The 24,667-nt window shown below is 47.7% G+C and overlaps 1 protein-coding gene and 1 pseudogene across 1 annotated transcript in view; both read left to right on the plus strand.

Moving 5' to 3' along the window:
- The window catches only part of LOC121003523, a 791,128-nt pseudogene that overhangs the window by 291,446 nt on the left and 475,015 nt on the right, over positions 1-24,667 (plus strand).
- Positions 1-24,667, plus strand: part of LOC121004240 (gastrula zinc finger protein XlCGF26.1-like) — a 273,048-nt gene that overhangs the window by 152,022 nt on the left and 96,359 nt on the right. Inside the window, exon 4 of the mRNA XM_040436398.1 lies at positions 16,930-16,935. Coding sequence (XP_040292332.1) covers positions 16,930-16,935 — 6 coding nt within the window. The remainder of the gene's footprint in view (positions 1-16,929; positions 16,936-24,667) is intronic.

Here is a 24,667-nt window from a genome sequence, read left to right on the forward strand (position 1 = left end):
AGGAATTGATGTAACCACAAAAGGATGGTATGGCCGCCACATCGCCTGTCCAGATCAGGATCAGGTCATCGATGTAACGGCCATACCACCTGATGTGGTGCCAAAAAGGGTGGGTGTCGATGAAGAGAAAACACCTCTCCCACCATGCCATAAAAATATTGGCGATGGAGGGAGAGAATTTAGCCCCCATCGACACCTGCGATATCTGGAGATAACATTTATTGTTGAACATGAAGAAATTGCGCCTGAGGAGGAAGTCCACCACCATCAGGACATATTCCTGCAAGCCTGCAGTGATATTGCCATATATCTGTATGAACCAGGTTAGCGATTTAATGGCCAATTCATGCGGAATATTAGTATACAAGGACACTACGTCTGCTGTGATCCAGACATAATTTGAGGACCATTCAATATTATCAATTGTTTGCAGAACAGACGTGGTGTCCCTGAGATAACCCGGTATAAGTGGTATTAGTGGCTGAAGTATGGAATCAACCCATTGTGACATTCTCTCCGAAAAGGAGCCAATGCCCGCTACAATTGGCCTAAGGGGAGGTGGAAAAACATTTTTGTGTGTTTTTGGAAGTGCATGGAACACTGGGATAACTGGGGATATGGTATAAATATACTCTGATTCTTTATTGGTTAGGAAGCCTGATTGGATCCCTAAATCCAAGATGGCCCTAAGTTCCTTCTGAAAAGAGGAGGGTGACATAAACTGATGTGTCACTGAGCATGGATTCAATCAGGGTCCTGTATAGACCACTGTCCAGCACGACAACCCCGCCCCCCTTATCAGATTGTTTAATTACAACATCAACTCGTGTATTTCATGGATGAGTTTTTAACCGCAAGCTGAATAAACGCACATTCCTTTATCCAAGTGGAGCTGGATTTCTCTCAACTTCTTTTTGCAGACACATAGAAAAGGTCCGTCTGGTGTATGGGAAATAGACAGTTCACTGTGAGCAGGCTAAACTCCATGTCTGAAGACGACCTCATCAGCAGGAGAACTTCTCTGTATATAACACATAGAAAAGGTCCGTCTGGTGTATGGGAAATAGACAGTACACTGTGAGCAGGCTAAACTCCATGACTGAAGAGGACCTCACCAGCAGGAAAACTTCTCTGTATATTACACATAGAAAAGGTCTGTCTGGTGTATGGGAAATAGACAGTACACTGTGAGCAGGCTAAACTCCATGTCTGAAGAGGACCTCACCAGCAGGAGAACCTCTCTGTATATAACACATAGAAAAGGTCAGTCTGGTGTATGGGAAATAGACAGTTCACTGTGAGCAGGCTAAACTCCATGTCTGAAGACGACCTCATCAGCAGGAGAACTTCTCTGTATATAACACATAGAAAAGGTCCGTCTGGTGTATGGGAAATAGACATTACACTGTGAGCAGGCTAAACTCCATGTCTGAAGAGGACCTCACCAGCAGGAGAACCTCTCGATAATACATAGAAAAGGTCCGTCTGGAGTATGGGAAATAGACAGTACACTGTGAGCAGGCTAAACTCCATGACTGAAGAGGACCTCACCAGCAGGAAAACTTCTCTGTATATGGCCTCATGCACACGACCGTTGTGTGCACCCGTGGCCGTTGTGCCGTTTTCCGTTTTTTTTCGCGGACCCATTGACTTTCAATGGGTCCGTGGAAAAATCGGAAAATGCACCGTTTTGCAGCCGCATCCGTGATCCGTGTTTCCTGGCCGTGAAAAAAATATGACCTGTCCTATTTTTTTCACGGCCAACGGTTCACGGACCCATTCAAGTCAATGGGTCCGTGAAAGAACACGGATGCACACAAGATTGGCATCCGTGTCCGTGATCCGTGGCCGTAGTTTAGTTTTTATACAGACGGATCCGAAGATCCGTCTGCATAAAAGCTTTTTCAAAGCTGAGTTTTCACTTCGTGAAAACTCAGAACCGACAGTATATTCTAACACAGAAGCGTTCCCATGGTGATGGGGACGCTTCTAGTTAGAATACACTACAAACTGTGTACAAGACTGCCCCCTGCTGCCTGGCAGCACCCGATCTCTTACAGGGGGCCGTGATCAGCACAATTAACCCCTTCAGGTGCGGCACCTGAAAGGGTTAATTGTACTATCATATCCCCCTGTAAGAGATCAGGGCTGCCAGGCAGCAGGGGGCAGACCCTCCCCCCCCCCTCCCCAGTTTGAATATCATTGGTGGCCAGTGCGGCCCCCCCCCCCTCCCTCTATTGTAATAATTCGTTGGTGGCACAGTGTGCGCCCCCCCCCCTTCCTCCCTCTATTGTAATAAATCGTTGGTGGCACAGTGTGCGCCCCCCATTGCCCCCCCCCTCTATAGCATTAACAACGTTAGTGGCCAGTGTGCAGCCTCCCATCTCCCCCCCCCCCCCTCCCCCCCATCATCATTGGTGGCAGCGGAGTTCCGATCGGAGTCCCAGTTTATTCGCTGGGGCTCCGATCGGTAACCATGGCAACCAGGACGCTACTACAGTCCTCGTTGCCATGGTTACTTAGCAATAGTACAATAGTAGAAGATTAATACTTACCTGCTGCTGCGATGTTCGTGTCCGGCCGGGAGCTCCACCTACTGGTAAGTGACAGTGACAGGTCTGTGCGGCGCATTGCTAAATGAACCGTCACTTACCAGTAGGAGGAGCTCCCGGCCGGACACGAACATCACAGCTCCCAGGTAAGTATGAATCTTGTACTATTGCTAGTAACCCGCTGCCACCAATGATCGGGGGGGGGGCGCAAGATGGGTGGCCGCACACTGGCCACCAATGTTGAAAATGCTATAGAGGGAGGGGGGCCAATGATTGCCACCAACGATTTATTACAATAGAGGGAGGAAGGGGGGGGGGGGGGCGCACACTGTGCCACCAACGAATTATTACAATAGGGGGGGGAAGGGGGGGGGGGGGGGGGGGGGGGGGCACACTGTGCCACCAACGAATTATTACAATAGAGGGAGGAAGGGGGGGGCGCACACTGTGCCACCAACGATTTATTACAATGGAGGAAGGGGGGGGGGGGGGCCGCACTGGCCACCAATGATATTCAAACTGGGGAGGGGGGGGGGGGGGGTCTGCCCCCTGCTGCCTGGCAGCCCTGATCTCTTACAGGGGGATATGATAGTACAATTAACCCCTTCAGGTGCGGCACCTGAGGGGTTAATTGTGCTGATCACGGCCCCCTGTAAGAGATCGGATGCTGCTAGGCAGCAGGGGGCAGTCATGTACACAGTTTGTAGTATATTCTAACTAGAAGCGTCCCCATCACCATGGGAACGCCTCTGTGTTAGAATATACTGTCGGAAATGAGGTTTCACGATCTAACTCATATCCGACAGTATATTCTAACATAGAGGCGTTCCCATGGTGATGGGGACGCTTCAAGTTAAAATATACCATCGGATTGGAGAAAACTCCGATCTGATGGTATAAAAGGGACTCCGGACTTTACATTGAAAGTCAATGGGGACGGATCCGTTTGAAATGGCACCATATTGTGTCAACGTCAAACGGATCCGTCCCCATTGACTTGCATTGTAATTCAGGACGGATCCGTTTGGCTCCGCACGGCCAGGCGGACACCAAAATGACTTTTTTTTCATGTCCGTGGATCCGCCAAAAATCAAGGAAGACCCACGGACGAAAAAACGGTCACGGATCACGGACCTACGGACCCTGTTTTTGCGGACCGTGAAAAAAAACGTTCGTGTGCATGAGGCCTATTACACATAGAAAAGGTCTGTCTGGTGTATGGGAAATAGACAGTACACTGTGAGCAGGCTAAACTCCATGTCTGAAGAGGACCTCACCAGCAGGAGAACCTCTCTGTATATAACACATAGAAAAGGTCAGTCTGGTGTATGGGAAATAGACAGTTCACTGCGAGCAGGCTAAACCCCATGTCTGAAGAGGACCTCACCAGCAGGAAAACCTCTCTGTATATAACACATAGAAAAGGTCCATCTGGTGTATGGGAAATAGACAGTTCACTGTGTGCAGGCTAAACCCCATGTCTGAAGAGTACCTCACCAGCAGGAAAACCTCTCTGTATATAACACATAGAAAAGGTCCATCTGGTGTATGGGAAATAGACATTACACTGTGAGCAGGCTAAACCCCATGTCTGAAGAGGACCTCACCAGCAGGAAAACCTCTCTGTATATAAAACATAGAAAAGGTCCATCTGGTGTATGGGAAATAGACAGTTCACTGTGTGCAGGCTAAACTCCATGTCTGAAGAGGACCTCACCAGCAGGAGAACCTCTCTGTATATAACACATAGAAAAGGTCCGTCTGGTGTATGGGAAATAGACAGTACACTGTGAGCAGGCTAAACTCCATGTCTGAAGAGGACCTCACCAGCAGGAAAACCTCTCTGTATATAACACATAGAAAAGGTCCGTCTGGTGTATGGGAAATAGACAGTTCACTGCGAGCAGGCTAAACCCCATGTCTAAAGAGGACCTCACCAGCAGGAGAACTTCTCTGTATATAACACATAGAAAAGGTCCGTCTGGTGTATGGGAAGTAGACATTACACTGTGAGCAGGCTAAACCCCATGTCTGAAGAGGACCTCACCAGCAGGAGAACCTCTCTGTATATAACACATAGAAAAGGTCCGTCTGGTGTATGGGAAATAGACATTACACTGTGAGCAGGCTAAACCCCATGTCTGAAGAGGACCTCACCAGCAGGAGAACCTCTCTGTATATAACACATAGAAAAGGTCCGTCTGGTGTATGGGAAATAGACATTACACTGTGAGCAGGCTAAACTCCATGTCTGAAGAGGACCTCACCAGCAGGAAACCTTCTCTGTATATAACACATAGAAAAGGTCCGTCTGGTGTATGGGAAGTAGACAGTTCGCTGTGAGCAGGCTAAACTCCATGTCTGAAGAGGACCTCACCAGCAGGAAACCTTCTCTGTATATAACACATAGAAAAGGTCCGTCTGGTGTATGGGAAGTAGACAGTTCGCTGTGAGCAGGCTAAACTCCATGTCTGAAGAGGACCTCACCAGCAGGAAACCTTCTCTGTATATAACACATAGAAAAGGTCCGTCTGGTGTATGGGAAGTAGACAGTTCACTGTGAGCAGGCTAAACTCCATGACTGAAGAGGACCTCACCAGCAGGAGAACTGATGGGGCCACATGCTGAGCTTTCCTTTGACAATGATGACGGTGAAATCACAGGTTACCGCCAGAGTCTTGCAATCTGAATGTATACTTTGGTGGGAACATTTCACGGATAATTACTCTTTCTTGATGAATAGATAATTTGAGCCGATACTTTAGTTTTCTCCTACACTGGAAGGCGGACATTTCTCAGTGATCAGAGGCTCATCTGCAGCATCATCTGAGCTCAGACCCTGTTCTCACAGGACTCGGGGAGAAGTGCGTCCATGATACGGATTCATATTTGGATTCATGTTTGATGGTGATATTAAACAGGCCTCCTGCACACAAACGTTTTTTGTTTCCGTTTGGCAGAAAAACGGCATATATGGAATAATTCATTTCAATGGGTCCGCAAAAAAACGGAATGTACTCCGTATGCATTCAGTTTCCGTTTTTCATTTCAGTTTAAAGATAGAATAGGTCATATTATTGCCCGCAAATCATGTCCTGTGGCTCCATTCAAGTCAATGGGGCTGTAAAATGAACGGATACAGAATGCATCCGTATGTTTTCCGTATTTGTTCCATTTTTTGCGGAACCGTCTATTGAAAATGTTATGCCCAGCCGAATTTTAGAATGTAATTACTGTTTCCGTTCCTCAAAAAACGGAAACCAAACGGAAAAACGGAACGGAAACTGAGACAGTACTGAAACAAAAAAAAATGAAAAAAACGGATCCATTTAAAACGGACCGCAAAACCATCCGGTCTTCTGCAGGAGGCCTTATAAGGATTAAAAATAAAAACATTAATTGTAATGGATCACATACCACAAAGGGTTAAGAAAGGACCTTCTTAACCCTTTGTGGTATGTGATCCCTTACAATTAATTTTGCCAAATAAAGTTGAACAGATGAGTGGTAGAAAATCTGTTTTTTATTTTTACGGAGTATGGAGTTTAGCCAATTCACTTTGAATCAGCTAAATCCCATCATAGTTCCGTACCTGACCACCAGGGGGCTGAGAGGTCCGTACCAGGCATGGGGAATAGACAGCTCCTATAGAGTCGGCTATTCCCCATACTTAGTAAGGACCAGGTCCGCACCGTGCATGGAGTTTAGCCAAATCCATGTGACCTGGCTAAACACTAGCGCTGTTCCGGACCCGTCCACTAGGGGGCTAAGAGGTCCGTACCGTGAGAGACCTGGCTATTTCCCATACTGCAAAAGGGCCAGGTACGTTTGGTGTCTGGAGTTTAGACACAACCCATGCAGGAGTCGGGCTCCAGGCTGTGCTGCAGGAGAAGGTACAGGCCCTGTGACGATGTCATGACCATGTGATCAGGTGTGGGAGGAGTCAGGCTGTGCTGCGGGAGAAGGTACAGCCCCTGTGATGACGTCATGACCATGTGATCAGGTATGGGAGGAGTCAGGCTGTGCTGCAGGAGAAAGTACAGGCCCTGTGATGATGTCATGACCATGTGATCAGGTGTGGGAGGAGTCAGGTTAAGCTGCAAGAGAAAGTACAGGCCCTGTGACGATGTCATGACCATGTGATCAGGTGTGGGAGGAGTCAGGCTGTGCTGCAGGAGAAAGTACAGCCCCTGTGAGGACGTCATGACCATGTGATCAGGTGTGGGAGGAGTCAGGCTGTGCTGCAGGAGAAAGTACAGCCCCTGTGATGATGTCATGACCATGTGATCAGGTGTGGGAGGAGTCCTGGAGATCACATGAACAGGTTTATCAGCTCTGTGTGTGAGACTCTGCTGTGCTGTGTGGAATCCCAGTCTGTATGTAGCAGAGCTGTAAGCCTGTAATGTTTGTATAGATAAGCTGTATCTGTGTAATGTCGGTGTAGTTGAGCTGTATGTGCATACAACCAAGCTGTTTATGTGTAATATGCCTCTGAAGACTTCTATCAGTGTGTGCAGCAGAGCTGTGTATGTGTAATGTTCAGTTACTACAGCGGAGTCTTTGTCATGTCCATGTAGCAGAGCCGGCGATGTAATCTGCTGGTATCGGGGCTCTGTGTGTGCTCAGGAGATGTTTAGGGGTAACTCTATCCCTTTTCTCCATATCAGTTATTAGAAATGATGTCAGCGATACCTTATGTCGGGGCAGATGTAGGATTTCCGCTGTGGGGGAAAAGGAGGAATAAACTTCTCTTCTGTTACTCCTAGTGTTAGCACATAAATGGCCGCGCTGTGTCTTATCGCTGGGGATTTTCTTTGTAGTTGATCTGATCTTGTCTGCTGTTCCATTCCAATGGGGGAACATGGGCCCCGTTCTCATGACTGGCAGGGGCCCCCAGCGGATGGACCCCCACAATCAGTGGACAGGAGATAAGTTCCCTTGTTTCAGTCTTTTATCATTGGCTGAATTTCAAAGATGAGATTTTAGTCTTTGGAGATTAGAAAAAACGCATCCGGCGACGCTGGAGAACGGCGGAAATGTCGGACAGATTGTGATCGGAGGCAGGACAGGCTCGGAGAGGTAAAACGGTGATTAGTGTGACGGGGGATGGGGAGAAGGCGGGAAGGTTGTCCTCAGTGACAGCGGTAAAGCAGGTTATGTGGGAAGAGCAGCGAGTAGTAACGTAGAGCGGCTGAGAGGACGGCGGCTCCGAGCTTCATCTAACGCTGCCGATGGTTTAGAGACAAGAGGCATAGTCCTCAGCTGAGATGAGGGGTGTCAGACGGGGTACGGGGGGCAGAGGGAGGTAAAGGTATGAAATAATGATTTGGGGTTGTGGGACAGAGAGGACGTAATAGAAGTGAAGAAGTCCTGCTGTGAGGAGGTGAGAGCAGACATGGAGCTGCTTCTCTGTAGGCCATGAAGTCTTCCTTGGGTGGGATTTCTTCCGGCTTCGTTCTGGACTCTGGAAGCCTCAGCTTTTCTGTTTGGTTTGTGTCGGGGCTGGGGATGGATTTGTTGGGTTCTGCTCCGTGTGAGACGCAGGGGTGAGAGCTTGTGGTGTTCTAGAAGACAGCAGCTGCATCGTGAGGAGAAGATATGACCTGCGCTGATGATCTGGCCACCTACTTCAGAGACAAGATCGGTTACATCCGGCAGGAAATAATTTCCAGTCCCAACCAGTTTCGATCCTCCTCCCTCCCACACTTCCATGTGCTCGACCTCCTCTGCTGACGCTATAACAGATGAAGAAGTCTTTAGGCTTCTCTCTGCTTCTCGACCCCCCACCTGTAGCAGTGATCCTATCCCCTCACACCTTCTCCAGTCCCGCTCCCCGGCTGTCATTACCCACCTTACTACAATATATAACCTCTCTCTCTCGCTTCCCATCCTCTTTCAAACATTTTGTTATAACCCCACTACTAAAAAAAACCCATCTTGGCCGACCTGTGCCGCTCACTACCAACCTGTCTCTAACCTCCCCTTCATTACTAAACTTCTGGAACATCTCTTTTACTCTCTTCTGCCTTCAATCTGCCTTTCCCTCTCTCCACTACAGAAACTGCCTTTACTAAAATGTCTACTGATCTCCTTACAGCAAACAGGAATGGCGACTATTCTCTACTGATTCTTCTTGATCTCTCTGCAGCGTTTGATACAGTAGACCACAAACTCCTTCTCACCATGCTCCACCTCATTGGCCTTAAGGACACTGCTCTCTCCTGGTTCTCTTCCTTTCTCTGATCGCTCCTTTAATGTATCATTTGCTGGCTCTGCTTCTTCTTATCTCCCTCTCGGTGTTGGAGTTCATCAGGGTTTAGTCTTAGTTTTCAGTACAATCTCTATGATGATGACTAGGGATGAGCGAATCAACTTCGGATGAAACATCCGAAGTCGATTTGCATAAAACTTTGTTCTAATACTGTACAGGGCAGGAGCTCCGTACAGTATTAGAATGTATTGGCTCCGATGAGACTTCACGCAATAACTTCATAAATAAATTTGTACTGTAAAAAAAACATTTCCCGAACTCGAGTTCGGTTCTAAGTGGTACCTTGGAACCGAACCCGAGTTCGGGAAGTATTTTTTTTATTCGGGCACAATTTGGCCATTTTCGTCTAAGAGTGTACTCCCTTTTGTTACCAGCGGTTTAGTAATCAGTGGCTGTGCGTTGAGTTATTTTGAGGGCACACCAAATTTACACTGTGTAGGAAGGCGCAGGGGGCCTTTATTGATGGAAGGTGTGTGTCACCGAGATTCCTGGCCTCGGTGAGGTAAGAGACGGTAGTTTTAAGTGTCAGCGGCAGCTAGTGCTGGTTGACACTGTTGTTAATGTGGCTGTAAAGCCGATCCAGGCCGGCTCTTACTGGGAGTAGCCAAAGTGCTGGGTGTGTGGGTGGCTTCTCCCCACGCTCCAGGCCGGGTCTTCATTGGCCTATATAAAACCCAGCCAGCAGTCTCAGCTGTGGATTATCCTCCATCTGACAGTGGAGCGCTGTCAGGCTCTGTGTTTTGGAATTGAGAACTTGTGCCGTGCTAAACGGCTGAGAGACGCCTGCTGGGAAACAGGCCCTAAAGCCTGCTGTGGACTGCGGGTGGAAAAACTGCTGACCAGGTGAAGGATTTTGTTCTGTGGACTTTTTATGGTATAAACAAACACCAAGACTGCAAACCGTTACTTTTTGTTTTTCCCTATGTGTGAATAAAACGCTGAACTGTTTAAGTTAAAGTCTTTGTGGTTGCATCTGTACTGCGTCCACTAGCCTGTCTACCAGAGCAAAACCCCACAATTGGTGTCCGATTTGGGCAAACACAGTGAGGCAGGCCTGAAGGTTGAAAAGTTTTTTGTTTTCCCGGGCACAAGTGCATGTCCTATATTAAGCCGCCAAGGTTACGACCCGTGTCCCTTGACAAAATGCAAGCGGTCATGAAAGCCCTTGTGAAGGCTAACAAGCAGCAGCAGGAAACTTACCCACTGCTATTGCAACATTTTTATTGCGTCCCCGAACGTCCATGATGCCCGGAAAGCTGTCCATGCAGGGATCCCTAAGATGACCCCGTTGGATGACGTCGAGACCTATCTGGCGGTGTTCGAAAAGGTGACCATGAGGGAGAAGTTACCCAGAGACCAATGAGCTGGGGTCGTCGCTCCGTTCCTGGCGTCTGGACTAGAGTTGAGCGGACACCTGGATGTTCGGCATGGCAACTGTTCTGCAAACAAATGTGGATAGGGAAATGACTTAAAATAACATAAAATACAGAAAAATTTTAAAAAACAATCTGGATCTAGGAGTAGGAGGTTGATGTGGTGGTGGATGGGTGTATGTGGCAGTGTAGGTGGAAGCGGTGGTGAAGGAGGAATAGGTAGCCAACAATGATTGTGTTATTTTTTATTTTTAAATTGGGGTATCCCCCAAAATATTGGGACATATAACAAAATAAAACAAAGAATAAGTGCACTTGAGTACAAGAATGGATGGTTGAGGCTGGTATAAATGTCTATTCTGCACAAGGTACGGACAAGTCCTGTGGGATCCATGCCTGGTTCATTTTAATAAACGTAAGCTTGTCCACATTGGCTGCGGCCGGTGATAATGCTCTCTGCCGTGCTAAACACACGTTCACACTATACACTGGCTGCAGGGCACGTCAGCACCTCCAAGGCTGAAAAAGCTTTTCCACATTTTGGCCATGCTAACCCTGCCTTCTCAGGTGCTGGCGGTGCCCCAGCTGCGTTGGCGACCTCTTCCTCCTCCTCTGCCTTCACCTTGTGCTTCCACTGTGCCCCCGCTGTCAGATGAGAATGCTATCATCAGAGTGCGCTTGTAGTCGGGCATCTTCCGATCAGTAACAGATGTTTTCACTAAATTTAGTTCCCTGTCAGCAATGCAGAGCAGGGGTTCATTCACGGCAAAAGGGGGTTCATGTCACCCAGCAATACAACAGAGGATTTTGAGAGATTTAGGCCCCTGTCACCCAGGCACAGCAGGGGTTCATTCACGGCAAAAGGGGGTTCATGTCACCCAGCAATACAACAGAGGATTTTGAGAGATTTAGGCCCCTGTCACCCAGGCACAGCGCGGGTTTGTATACGCCAAAAATGGTAACATGTCACCGACAATTGAAAATAAGAATTTTTTCAATTTAGGGCACTAAAATTGGCACTTTTTTGAATTAAAATGGCTCTAAAATAGTCCTTGAAAAGGCTAGAGGGATGTAAAAGGCAGTAAAATGTGCTTAAGAGCATGGCAACTGCTCTGCAAACAAATGTGGATAGGGAAATAACCTAAAATAAAATAAAAACGAAAAATTGCAAATTATTAACCTGCAACTCAGAGAAGGAGGTGGATATGGAGTCGGAGGTTGAGGAGGCGGTGAATGTGGTGTTGTAGGTGGAGGCAGCAATGGAGGAGGAACAGGTAGCCAACAATGTTTTTTTTTAAAATTTATTGGGGTAGGTAGGTAGCCCCCAAAATATTGGGACAAATAAAAAAAAAAAAAAAACAGAATCACTGCACTTGACTCTTGAGTACAAGAATGTATGGTTGCAGGGGTGTAACTAGAAATGCCTGGGCCCCACAGCAAATTTTTGTATGGGCCCCCCGCCCAATTTTTTATATACTATTTTTACCCCCACCTGTCCTTTTTATTTTTGATAAAAATCTTTTTTATTTATATGCAAATTACCTTCCTAACGTGCCCAAAGGGCTGTCCCTCTGGCCGTTTGTGCCCAGCTGCGTCCATTATCTCCAAGCCCAGCGCCGTCCCGCTATTAATTATTCACTGCTGTCCTCTTTTTTTTTTTTTTTCTAGTCTCGCGCATGTGCCAATGTTACTCACGTGCGGGCCAGCTCGGTGTCCTGGCAGCAGCCTCAAGTAATGTAATCGCGCATGCGCCAGAAAGCTGGCGCATGCGTGATTACGCTACTTGAGGCTGCTGCCAGGACACTGCATGGGCTCGGACGTGAGTAACATCAGCGCATGCACGATACTATGACGCACTTAGAAGAAAAAAAAAGACGAGGACAGCAGTGAATAATTAACACTGGGGCGGTGGTGGGCTTGGCGATAATGGGCGCGGCTGGGCACAAACTGCCGGAGAGACAACCTCTTGGGCACGTTAGGAAGGTCATTTGCATATAAATAAAAAAGATTAAACTTGACTGACGCTGTCGGGCGCCGGGCCCCTTGTCAGCCCGGGCCCCGAAGCAGCCGCTTCCCCGGTAGTTACGCCACTGTATGTTTGATGGCGGTATAAATGTCTATTCTGCGCAAGGTACAGACAAGTCTTGTGGGATCCAAGCCTGGGATCCAAGACGTTGGCTGTGGACAGGCGGCTGCGTCTGTCTGTAATGACGCCTCCTGCCGTGCTAAATACACGTTCAGAGAGTACACTGGCTGCAGGGAAGGCCATCACCTCCAAGGCATACAGGGCAAGGTCTGGCCATGTGGACAATTTGGAGACCCAGTAGTTGAATGGGGCAGAACCATCAGTCAGTACGTGTAGTCATGTGCACAGGTACTGTTCCACCATGTTGTTCAAATGCTGCCTCCTGCTAACACGCTCCATATCAGCAGTTAGGGCTGGTTGCTGCGGCGAGGTGACAAAGCTTTTCCACATGTCGGCCATGCTAACCCTGCCTTCTGAGGTGCTGGTGCTGACACAGCTGTGTTGGCGACCTCTTCCTCCTCCCCTGCCTTCGCCTTGTGCTTCCACTTGTCCCCCGGCGTCAGTTGGGAATGCTCTCAGGAGCACGTCTACCAGCGTGCGCCTGTAGTAGCGCATATTCCGATCATGCTCCAGTGAGGAAATTAAGGACGGCACATTGTCTTTGTAATGGGGATCCAGCAGGGTGGCCACCCAGTAGTCAGCACACGTTAAAATGTGGGCAACTCTGCTGTCGCTGCGCAGGCACTGCAGCATGTAGTCGCTCATGTGTGCCAGGCTGCCCAGAGGTAAGGACAAGCTGTCCTCTGTGGGAGGCGTATCATCTGTGTCCTCTGTATCCCCCCAGCCACGCACCAATGATGGGCCCGAGCTGCATTGGATACCACCCCGCTGTGAACATGCTTCATCCTCATCCTCCTCGTCCTCCAGTAGTGGGCCCAGGCTGGACAAATTTGTACCTGGCCTCTGCTGTTGCAAAAATCCTCTTTCTGAGCCACTTCTAAAAGACTGGCCTGAAAGTGTTAGAGATGACCCCTCTTCCTCCTCCTCGTCCTGGGCCACATCCTCTTCCATCCTCGCCCTAAGTGTTTTCTCAAGGAGACATAGAAGTGGTATTGTAACGCTGATAACGGCGTCATCGCCACTGGCCATGTTGGTGGAGTACTCGAAACAGCGCAACAGGGCACACAGGTCTCGCATGGAGGCCCAGTCATTGGTGGTGAAGTGGGGCTGTTCCGCAGTGCGACTGACCCGTGCGTGCTGCAGCTGAAACTCCACTATGGCCTGCTGCTGCTCGCACAGTCTGTCCAGCATATGCAAGGTGGAGTTCCACCTGGTGGGCACGTCGCATATGAGGCGGTGAGCGGGAAGGCCGAAGTTACGCTGTAGAGCAGACAGCCGAGCAGCGCCAGGATGAGAACGCCGGAAGCGCGCACAGACGGCCCGCACTTTATGCAGCATCTCAGACATGTCGGGGTAGTTGTGAGTGAATTTCTGCACCACCAAATTCAGCACATGCACCAGGCAAGGGATGTGCGTCAAACCGGCTAGTCCCAGAGCTGCAACGAGATTTTGCCCATTATCGCACACCACCAGGCCGGGCTTGAGGCCTACTGGCAACAACCACTCGTCGGTCTGTTGTTATATACCCCGCCACAGCTCCTGCGCGGTGTGGGGCCTGTCCCCCAAACACATCAGTTTCAGAACGGCCTGCAGACGTTTACCCCTGGCTGTGCTGAAGTTGGTGGTGAAGGTCTGTCGCTGACCGGATGAGGAGGTGGTAGAAGAGGAGGAGGAAGCCCAGTAGGAAGAGGAGGCAACAGGAGGCAAAGAATGATGCCCTGCGATCCTTGGCGGCGGAAGGACGTGCGCCAAACAGCTCTCTGCCTGGGGCCCAGCTGCCACTACATTTACCCAGTGTGCAGTTAGGGAGATATAGCGTCCCTGGCCGTGCTTACTGGTCCACGTATCTGTGGTTAGGTGGACCTTGCCACAGATGGCGTTGAGCAGTGCACACTTTATTTTATCCGATACTTGGTTGTGCAGGGAGGGCACGGCTCTCCTGGAGAAGTAGTGGCAGCTGGGAACGACATGAGCTGTTTGAAGCTGTCCGTCTCCACCAGCCTGAATGACAGCATTTCAAAGGCCAGTAGTTTAGAAATGCTGGCATTCAGAGCCAGGGATCGAGGGTGGCTAGGTGGGAATTTACGCTTTCTCTCAAAGGTTTGTGAGATGGAGAGCTGAACGTTTCCGTGTGACATGGTGGAGATGCTTGGTGACGAAGGTGGTGTTGTTGGTGGCACATCCTCTGTTTGCTGGGCGGCAGGTGCCAATGTTCCTCCAGAGGTGGAGGAAGAGGCCGAGGCAGCAGCAGAAGAGGGAGCAGGAAGGGCCTGGTCATGCAGGTTGTGCTAAGGTTCAGAACGTCAATGCCTCGCTTCAGGCTCTGATGGCACAGCGTGCAAACCACTCGGGTCTTGTCATCAACTCCTTGAAGCTGCCTTTGGTGTGCTAGGTCCCTGGTGACGGTGGCCAGTAGCAGGCGAACTGTTTTGGCGACGGCTGCTCTGCTTTTGCACCCTGCTCCCACTTTTTCCACGCTGTTGGCTCGGTCTCACCACTGCCTCTTTTTTTTTTTTTTTAAAACAATTTTTATTTCGGAAAAATAAGCAAAATACAGTCAATACATCACATGTATTACTCGTGCACGCAGACATAAGCGTCAAAGGTGAAGTTAAAGCACATTGTACACATATGAAGATATTTCCAAATTTTCCATTTTCTTTTATTACATCCCCCCCAAATAATAAACATACCCACCCTCCTCCCCCCAACTGTTTCCCAACTTGCAATGTCATGACAACATATCTCAGAAGTACTCTCGGGCTATTTATTTCCAGACCCTTATATCATAAAGTCTTGACCGGTATCACATATTAACGTCCCCCACTTTTAGGCCCTAGATTACCTCTAATCCATCTAACGTCCCCTTCAATTTCCCTTCTAGGTACCATCGTGTGTGCACGAAGGGCATGACTAACTCTATTTTTTCTTCTGTTGTCAGCGAATGCTCAATAAACTTTTTCCAAGTACTGAAAAATTGTTTTGCGGACCTTTCTTTGCTATGTTCCACCTCCAGTCTGTCTAAATACATAATGTATTTCATCACCCCCATCGCCTCCTGAAATGTGGGTACCGTGGGGTGTATCCAGTGCCTGAGTATGGTCTTTGTAACTGCCAGAAGAAACAAGTGGATACCTTTAACTTGAGTTGAGTGGGATATTTCGCTTTTGTCATCTAGTGGTATGTAGTGGAAGATGCAGTGTAAAGGTGTCAACTGCGGCTTTAACCCCAAACCTGCTGGATATATTCGACAGTTTCCTCCCATAAAGACTTTAGGTTGGGGCAATGCCATAAACCATGAAGCAGGTTAGCTTTTTGCTGTAGGCATTTGGGGCACCACCTCAAGTAGTGCGCTGGTGCATCCCTATAGGTCAGATCAAAGGCATACGTTGCCTTGTGTAGTATTCTGAAGTGCATCGCTCTCCACGTTTCGCTGGCTATCGCCTGTCTCACTCTCTCCATCCCTTCTCTCAACATGGAAGTGACTGTGTCGCCCCCTAATTCCTCCTCCCACCTCTTATATACTGTCTCACCTAATGGAGTAGAAAGAATGTTCTGCATTCTCCTGTAGAGATCTGATAATGAGAAGTCCTGAGTTCCCACCAAAGCTTTAAACCAAGTTAATCTCTCAGGATCACCTAATTTCACTGATTGGGCCACACAGTAGGAATGTATTTGTTTGTATGACAAAAAATGGGAGGCAGGAATCTGGTATTTAGATTGAACAACAGGCCATGTGAGGAGTTCAGTACCTCCGTCATTCAATAGATGCTGTAATGTAAGTATTCCTTTACTTTTCCACAGCTGGAATAGGCTTGAACACCTACCCTCCTGGAATGCAGGGAGAGTCCATAATGGCATATATGAAGTAATATACATGGGTAGTTTATACAACTTTCGTATATTCCTCCATGCAGCCAGGGTATCCCTCAACACTACGTAATTCTTGAGCGGCATAGGAAGGTCTCTAACTCTAGTGTGTAATAGAGCTATTAAATCCCAAGGTGCTACCAATTCTCTTTCCAAGGGGGTATTAGAAAAATGCGAGGTTCCTGTCAACCAGTCCCTAGCGTGCCTAAACAAGGAGGCTAAATTGTATCTTCTGATGGACGGCATCTGAAGTCCCCCCTCCCATTTGGTGAGACACAGTTTATCATACGCGATTCTAGGACGCTTACCCTGCCAAAGGAAACGTACAAATGCTCGCTGGATCCTATTAACATCGATATGCGTTAACAGAAGGGGTATCGTCTGGATAGGATAGAGTAGTCTTGCAAAACTCACCATTTTCAAGAGGTGAGCTCTGCCAAAGAGTGAAAGGGGTAATTTGGCCCATTTTTCCAGCTCCCCCTCTATCTTTCTAATTAAGGGATCATAATTTAACTTATATAGAGAAGACTGACTCCGTCCAATTTTAATACCTAGGTAAGTTAAAAAATGTGGTACCACTTCAACTCCACACAAGTTTTGTTGTAATTGAGTTTGAGGTCCCCTCTTATCTAGGTATAACAATTGGCTTTTGGTAACATTTATTTAAAATCCCGTAGTCCCCCCAAAATATTCAAAAGCGTCTAGAATCTTTTGAAGGTGAAGGTGTGGGGAATCTATAAATAGAAGTATATCGTCAGCAAAGCAAATTAATTTAAGCTCTTTCCTTCCTATCCGGATCCCTTTAAAGATGTCAGATTGAATCAAGTGTTGGACTAACGGTTCCAGGGCCAGATTAAAAAGAAGGGGGGATAGAGGGCAGCCCTGCCTCGCTCCTCTGCCAAGCCGAAAAGAGCTCGACAAAAAGCCAGGTGTGCTGACCTGAGCTTGTGGAGCTTGATATATACTCTCCACCAACGTTTTAAAAGTTCCTTCTATACCAAAGGCAGTCATTGATCTCCATAGCCAGTTCCAATTTACAGTGTCAAATGCCTTTTCCGCATCGACAGACAACAAGGCAGGGCTCCCTCCAAGATATTTAGGGCTGTGATGGATATAATCCTGTGCGACCAAAACCGATCGGATATTTGTCACCGCCGCCCTACCTTTTATAAATCCTACTTGGTGCGTCCCTATAAGATGTGGCATATATAGCGCCAATCTGTTAGTTAACAGCTTGGTTAGTATTTTAAGATCCTGATTTATCAAGGAGATTGGCCGGTATGAGGTAGGTTGTTCCACATCTTTGCCTGGCTTAGGGATAAGTTTGATATGTGCTAGGTTTCCAGACGGCATGATACCCCGTCCTTCCAAGCAGTTATTGAACAATAAAGTTAGAAAGGGGGTAATTTCCTCTTTGAGTCCCTTATAGAAGTCCGCTCCAAACCCATCTGGGCCCGGGGCTTTCCCATTTGTAAGTGATTTTATAGTAGCTTTAACCTCATCTTCTGTGATCTGCGCGTTAAGATGGGTTCGCATTTCTTCTGTAAGCACGGGAGTGTGATTTTAGACAATAGTTCCTCAGCTCTGTTGCTATCATATTCTGTCTGACCATACAAGGTAGCATAGAATTGTCCAAAACAATCCACTATTCCCTTTGGGTCTGAAATCTTATTTCCTGATGTATTTACTATGCGTCTAATATTGGCGCTATATGCCCAAGGTTTAGCTAAGTTAGATAACATCTTTCCTGCTTTGTTTCCAAATTTAAATAAATGCGCCGTCCTATGGTCCATGTTCAGTCTTGAACTCTGTTCCACGTAAAAGTCATAATTGTGTTTAGCAGTGACCCATTGAGTTTTATTAAGTTCCGTTGGGTTGGCTAAGAAAGCCGTGTATTTACTCCGTACCTCCCCTGTCGCTATACCAAATTATTTAGTCAGTTTTTTTTTTTTGGGCCGCTGTGTATGATATTATTTGCCCTCTAATTACCGCTTTTGCCGTGTCCCAAAATAGGTTATGGTTGTCTTGGTGTTCACCGTTGGTAGCTAAAAAGTCCCACCACCACCCCTTTAATTGAAGGAGAAATTCCTCATCCGTGGCCAGATAGCTAGGCATGCGCCATATGTAGTCTGTACCTCTAGGTGTATTCTCTAATAGGGATAATGACACCGGAGCATGATCGGATATTAAAATATCTAGTATCTCTGCTCTCTGTACTCTCCCCGTCAGTCGGAAGAGAAATGAGTATATTCCCGCTCCGTTGGATTCAACTGCCTCCAAATATCTATCAGGGACGTGAACTGCAAAAAGGGCTCAAGCGTCAATCTCTGCACGGTTGTTCCCTGCCGCTGTAAAGTTGTAGCAACCCCCCTCCTGCAGTCCTCCTGGATATTATGGACTGCGTTCAGGTCTCCCATCAGTATCATGTTTCCCGAACCCTCCTGCATGACTTTCAATTCCAGTTCAGAAAAAAAACTGGGTTGCATAGAGTTGGGTCCGTATACATTAAACAGTGTCAGCCTGCCTACATCTGTATCCAGAACAATTTTCAGTAGCCTGCCCCTATCGTCTCTGTCAGTCGATAAAACATCACATCTAATCTTCCTGTGAATTAAGATCATCACCCCTGCTTTCCTCCCATCTGAAGGGGAACCATATATTTGTCCCACCCACATGCGTTGCATGCACCAAAAATCAGCCTCACAGGTGTGTCTCCTGAATCAGAGCTATATCCGCATGTAGTTTCTTGAGGTGGCGTAAAACCATAATCCTTTTATGAGGGGATCTCAACCCTCTTACATTCCATGAGAGCAGTTTCATAATTTAAGCTGAATAAATGATATCAGGAAAAAGGTGCCTGTGGGAGGCTGATTCTCAATAAGTGGTAATTCAGAAGGCCCGTAAGTGATATTGTAAGTCATGACATTATATAACATCGCAAACACATTCCCCCCATGAACATAAAAACATATTTTTCTCTGAGAGACTTGTGAGTGTTCAACCAGCAAGTCAACACTTCATTAGACTTCCCTTTTTTCGTCTCGACCTGAGCTGGATCGCTGCATTTCCTCTGCTCAGAATCTTTCTTCTCCAACATTATCCTCAACTAACATCCCTCCCTCCCCGGACCTGGTCATATATATTTGAAATAAACTTGACCACCTCTCCCCCCTCAACTAAACATATTCAGCACATGTAAATTATTTCTTACATAGTTCTTTCTGCACGTGAGGTGCTCACTTCATTTTAACTTTTCGCAATTTCTTTTCTCCACGATCCTCATACAAAAACCGTGCAGTTATCCCCATTCCGGGCTGGAACCAGGATCTTCTCTTCGTCTCGGAGATGCTGTAGGCAACCCTGATGACCGCTTATTCTGCCTATTCTCCAGGTGGCTTCCTCGTGGCGGCGCGTTTCTTCCCCTAGGCGACTCCATGATTAGCTCCCCTGGTGAATCACAGTTTTCCAAGGCGTCCTCTGCATCTATGGGTGTATGGAAAGTGTCCACTCTGCCATCTTTCCTGAAGATTCTCAATATCGCCGGGTAAATCAGCGCGAATTTTATCTTCTTGTGAACTAGCTGGGTACATATTTGGGAGAAAGCTCTCCTCTTCTTGGAAACTTCTATGGAATAGTCCACAAAGATTAAAATCTGATGGCCACGCAATTTAAGCGGCTGCTTTAGCCGTCTATATTTGTGCAGTATGGCCTCCTTATCCGCATATTTGAGGTACTTCACTATCGTTGTTCTGGGCCTTCTAGGCGGTTCTCCCTCCATGTTGTCTTGCGGCGGGCCAATTCTGTGTGCCCTCTCGACCGTTGCTGGGGTCTGGAGGCCCAGCGCTTGTGGCAGTTCGTCAGAGCATATACGGGCTAACTGATGTGCCGGAATATTTTCCGGCAGGCCTAGAATACGCAGGTTGCCTCTGCGGGATCTGTTCTCTAAGTCCTCGACTTTGTCCCGGAGCGCCTTATTGGAATGCAGAATTTCCCTGAGCTGGGTATGAGCTTTGTTCAGCTCGTCTTCTATAATGCCCATTCTTTGCTCCAGATCTTGTACCTGCGCTGTATGTTGGGTCACCGTGGCTTGCAGCTGCTGTAATGAAGTTGCTATGGTGGCCTCCAGGGTGGCCTTTATATCCGGCGCCAACAATTTAGACACTTCTATGGCCATTTCTTTACAGGAGGATCCCAGACCTCCAATCTGTTGTTCGCCATCCGGCTGAGTATGTGGTGCTTCTTCTATCTCTTGTGACTGGGATGGTTGAGAAGATGAATGAGTCATCCTCTTTTTAGCTTCGGCCATCTTGCTCCTCTGGAGCTCCGACAGATCACGAGGCGGGAGAGGTGAACTGGCCAGCGGGGTGCCACTGCGCACCACAAATTTCTCCATCAACCTCCCGTTAGTTTGGGAAGGTAAGTAATCAGGGTGGTGAAGCCTCAGGTCTCGGCTACACCCGCTGTTAGAGTCCGGGGAGACGGAGCTCTCTCTTCTTGCTTCCTTACATAGACGCGCCGGAACCGGAAGTCCACCACTGCCTCTTCCTCCGAACTCTGAAAGTCAGTAGTACAACCTTCATTCCATGTGGGGTCTAGGACCTCATCGTCCCCTGCATCGTCTTCCACCCAGTCTTCCTCCCTGACCTCCTTTTCGGTCTGCACACTGCAGAAAGATGCAGCAGTTGGTACCTGTGTTTTGTCATCATCAGAGACGTGCTGAGGTGGTATTCCCATGTCCTCATCAGGAAACATAAGTGGTTGTGCGTCAGTGCATTCTATGTCTTTTACCCCTGGGGAAGGGCTAGGTGGATGCCCTTGGGAAACCCTGCCAGCAGAGTCTTCAAACAGCATAAGAGACTGCTGCATGACTTGAGGCTCAGACAGGTTCCTCGATATGCACGGGGGTGATGTGAAAGACTGATGGGCATGGGTTTCAGGCGCCACCTGTGCGCTTTCTGCAGCAGACTGGGTGGGAGATAATGTGAACGTGCTGGATCCACTGTTGGCCACCCAATTGACTAGCGCCTGTACTTGCCCAGGCCTTACCATCCTTAGAACAGCATTAGGCCTGACCAAATATCGCTGTAGATTCTGGCGGCTACTGGGACCTGAGGTAGTAGGTTCAGTAGGACGTGTAGCTGTGGCAGAACGGCCACGTCCTCTCCCTACACCAGAGGTTCCACCAACACCACCACCACGACCATGACCGCGTCCCGTATGTTTGCCTCATAGTTAGCGTTCACAAAGCAAAGTAAAAAGTGGTTTAGTATGTTAAAAATAATTAACCGCCAATATAAACCCTGATGTAGGGTATTGCACTCTATATATTTTTTTTTAACTCTATATGACAGCGACATTTGTGGCCTAAATGTGACACTCACTTATGCACGTGTAATCCCAGATGTGCAGTATATCAGAGGCTTTTTTCACCCCAGTAACCAAAAAGCGGTATTTCTGGCCTAAATGTAACAGTCACTTATGCTTGTCTAATCCCAGATGTGCAGTATATTAGAGGGTTTTTTTACCCCAGTAACCAAAAAGCCGTATTTATGGCCTAAATGTGACACTCACTTATGCACGTGTAATCCCAGATGTGCAGTATATCAGAGGCTTTTTTCACCCCAGTATGCCAAAGTCATATTTATGGCCTAAATGTGACAGTCATATATGCACGTGTAATCCCAGATGTGCAGTATATCAGAGGGTTTTTTCACCCCAGTAACCAAAAAGCCGTATTTCTGTCCTAAATGTGACAGTCACTTATGCACGTGTAATCCCAGATGTGCAGTGTATGAGAGTCTTTTTCACCCCAGTATGCCAAAGCTGTATTTCTGGACTTGCAGATAGGCTATGCTGGTGCACTATCGTTGCATAAAATGGCTGCCGATCATGTATTGATATTGACTAACTGAAGAAATAAAAGTTTGTTTTCAGCAGTAGTTGGCTCAGGGCAGGCTTAAAAAAATTGTGCACTGCACCCACAAAACACATTTGCTGTAGATCGCTGAGTACATAAACCAGTTCTTGATAAGATTTCTCCCTGATCTCTCCCTACACTAATCCGAGCAGAGTGACGGGCGGCGCTACGTGACTCCAGCTTAAATAGAAGCTGGGTCACATGCTGCAGTTGGCCAATCACAGCCATGCCAATAGTATGGTGATGGCCTTTTGGGGCAAGTAGTATGACGCTTGTTAATTGGCTGGTGGATGCTTTCTGGAGGGCTTTGCCGTACCCTCTCCAGCACTGGATTGGCCAGGTGTCTCCTGGTAATGCTTTAGAGATGGTCGACCTGGTGGAGCGCTACGAGGCTACCACAAATCTGCAGGGGGGTTCTTTTGGGAGGGGGCCAGTCAAACCCCGGAAATCTCCACCCCAGACCCGGCCGCTGGTGCCACATAAACCCGCCCTGGACGTACCCCCTGCAGACCCAGCCCCGGTGGTCTGCTGGCGCTGTCACGAGCCTGGACACATAAAGGCCGACTGTCCGCATCGGGGTGAACCCATGGATACCAACTTTGGCTACTGCCATTGTATGCCAGGAAGCTGTGCGTCACAGGTACCTCCGAGACTGTAGACAAAAGCTACCTGTGCCAGGTGGAAGTGGGGGACACTCTGGTGGTGGCACTGCTGGATTCAGGGAGCCTGGTGATCCTGGTAAGAGCTGCCCTGGTGCGGCCAGTCGAGTATACTGGCCTAAATGTCGGCGTTGTGCGCATTCATGGGGACTTAAAAGACTATCCCACCGCAATGGTCTCTCTGTCAATGGTGGCCGGCAGGTTGACTCATGAGGTGGCCGTCGCCACAAAATTACCGTATGAACTAATAATTGGGAGAGACTTCCCCGGTTTCCCGGCACAGGAAAGCGCAAGGGTCCATCATTGATGGAAGGTATGTGTCATTGAGATTCCTGGCCTTGGTGAGGTAAGAGCTGGTAGTTTTAAGTGTCAGCGGCAGCTAGTGCTGGTTGACACTGTTAGTTGACAATGTTAGTGTGGCTGTGAAGCCAATCCGGGCCGGCTCTTACTTAGAGTAGCCAAAGTGCTGGGTGGGTGGCTTCTCCCCACGCTCCAGGCCGGGTCTTCATTGGCCTATATAAAACCCAAAGCAGTCTCAGCTGGGTGTGGATTATCCTCCATCTGACAGTGGAGCGCTGTCAGGCTCTGTGTGTTTTGGAACTGAGAACTGGTGCCGTGCTAAACGGCTGAGAGACGCCTGCTGGGAAACAGGCCCTAAAGCCTGCTGTGGACTGCGGGTGGAAAAACTGCTGACCAGGTGAAGGATTTTGTTCTGTGGACTTTTTATGGTGTAAACATACACCAAGACTGCAAACTGTTAATTTTTGTTTTTCCCTATGTGTAAATAAAACAATGAACTGTTTAAGTTAAAGTCTTTGTGGTTGCCTCTGTACTGCGTCCACTAGATACATAGAAACATAGAATGCATCGGCAGATAAGAACCATTTGGCCCATCTAGTCTGCCCAATATACTGAATACTATGAATAGCCCTTGGCCCTATCTTATATGAAGGATGTCCTTATGCCTATCACATGCATGCTTAAACTCCTTCACTGTATTTGCAGCTACCACTTCTGCAGGAAGGCTATTCCATGCATCCACTACTCTCTCAGTAAAGTAATACTAGCCTGTCTACCAGAGCAAATCCCCACAACTGTTATACAAGCCGTACACTGACTACTCTACATTGTATCAAAGTGTCAGGTCTTCAGCGTTGTCCCATGAAAAGATATAATAAAACATTTACAAAAATGTGAGAGGTGGACTCACTTTTGTGAGATACTGTATATATATTTATTTGCATATAAGATAGGATGTCCCTTATATATTAAGTCTACTTGGCATTGTATTGATTTTGTTATTTGCACTTTTTACTATTTTGTCTTGAATAATTGTATTTGCATCTGTTTGTTTAACTTTCTGTTTGTAGAAGAGAAGAGAAATGGGCAATATTAGCCAGAAACAAGCAATTACATTTATAAGATGTTTCTCTCTCTTGGTGCAGTTCTGGTTGTGGCTATGAATAGCTGTGTGTGAATGCGTTGTTGACTTACAGGAAAGTTGGGTACTTGTATGAAGGCAAGTAAAGCATGCGTGCATACTAACAATAAGTCATAGTAATAGCAAGGAAAAAGGGAATGTATAAATTGAGGCAGTGTCGGACTGGGGTACCTAGGGACCACCAGTAAAATTTATTTTGGGGGCCCACCGTATGGATACATTCAAATATAATAAATAATCTTAACAAGTTTTTTATATGAACATAAGCTGGTTGATGTGCTGTAAATTGAATATATGTATGTAGTGTACTAAATCTAATGTGTTATGTGCCACTTGTGCAGGGGGTGGGAGACTAGGGGCCAACCTTGCTCAGGGGCCCACCGGAGGATTCCCCTGTACCCCTGTGGGCCAGTCCGAGCCTGAATTGAGGTAGTAAAT

The sequence above is a fragment of the Bufo bufo genome, chromosome 6, assembly GCF_905171765.1.
Source record: "Bufo bufo chromosome 6, aBufBuf1.1, whole genome shotgun sequence".
NCBI lineage: Eukaryota > Metazoa > Chordata > Amphibia > Anura > Bufonidae > Bufo > Bufo bufo.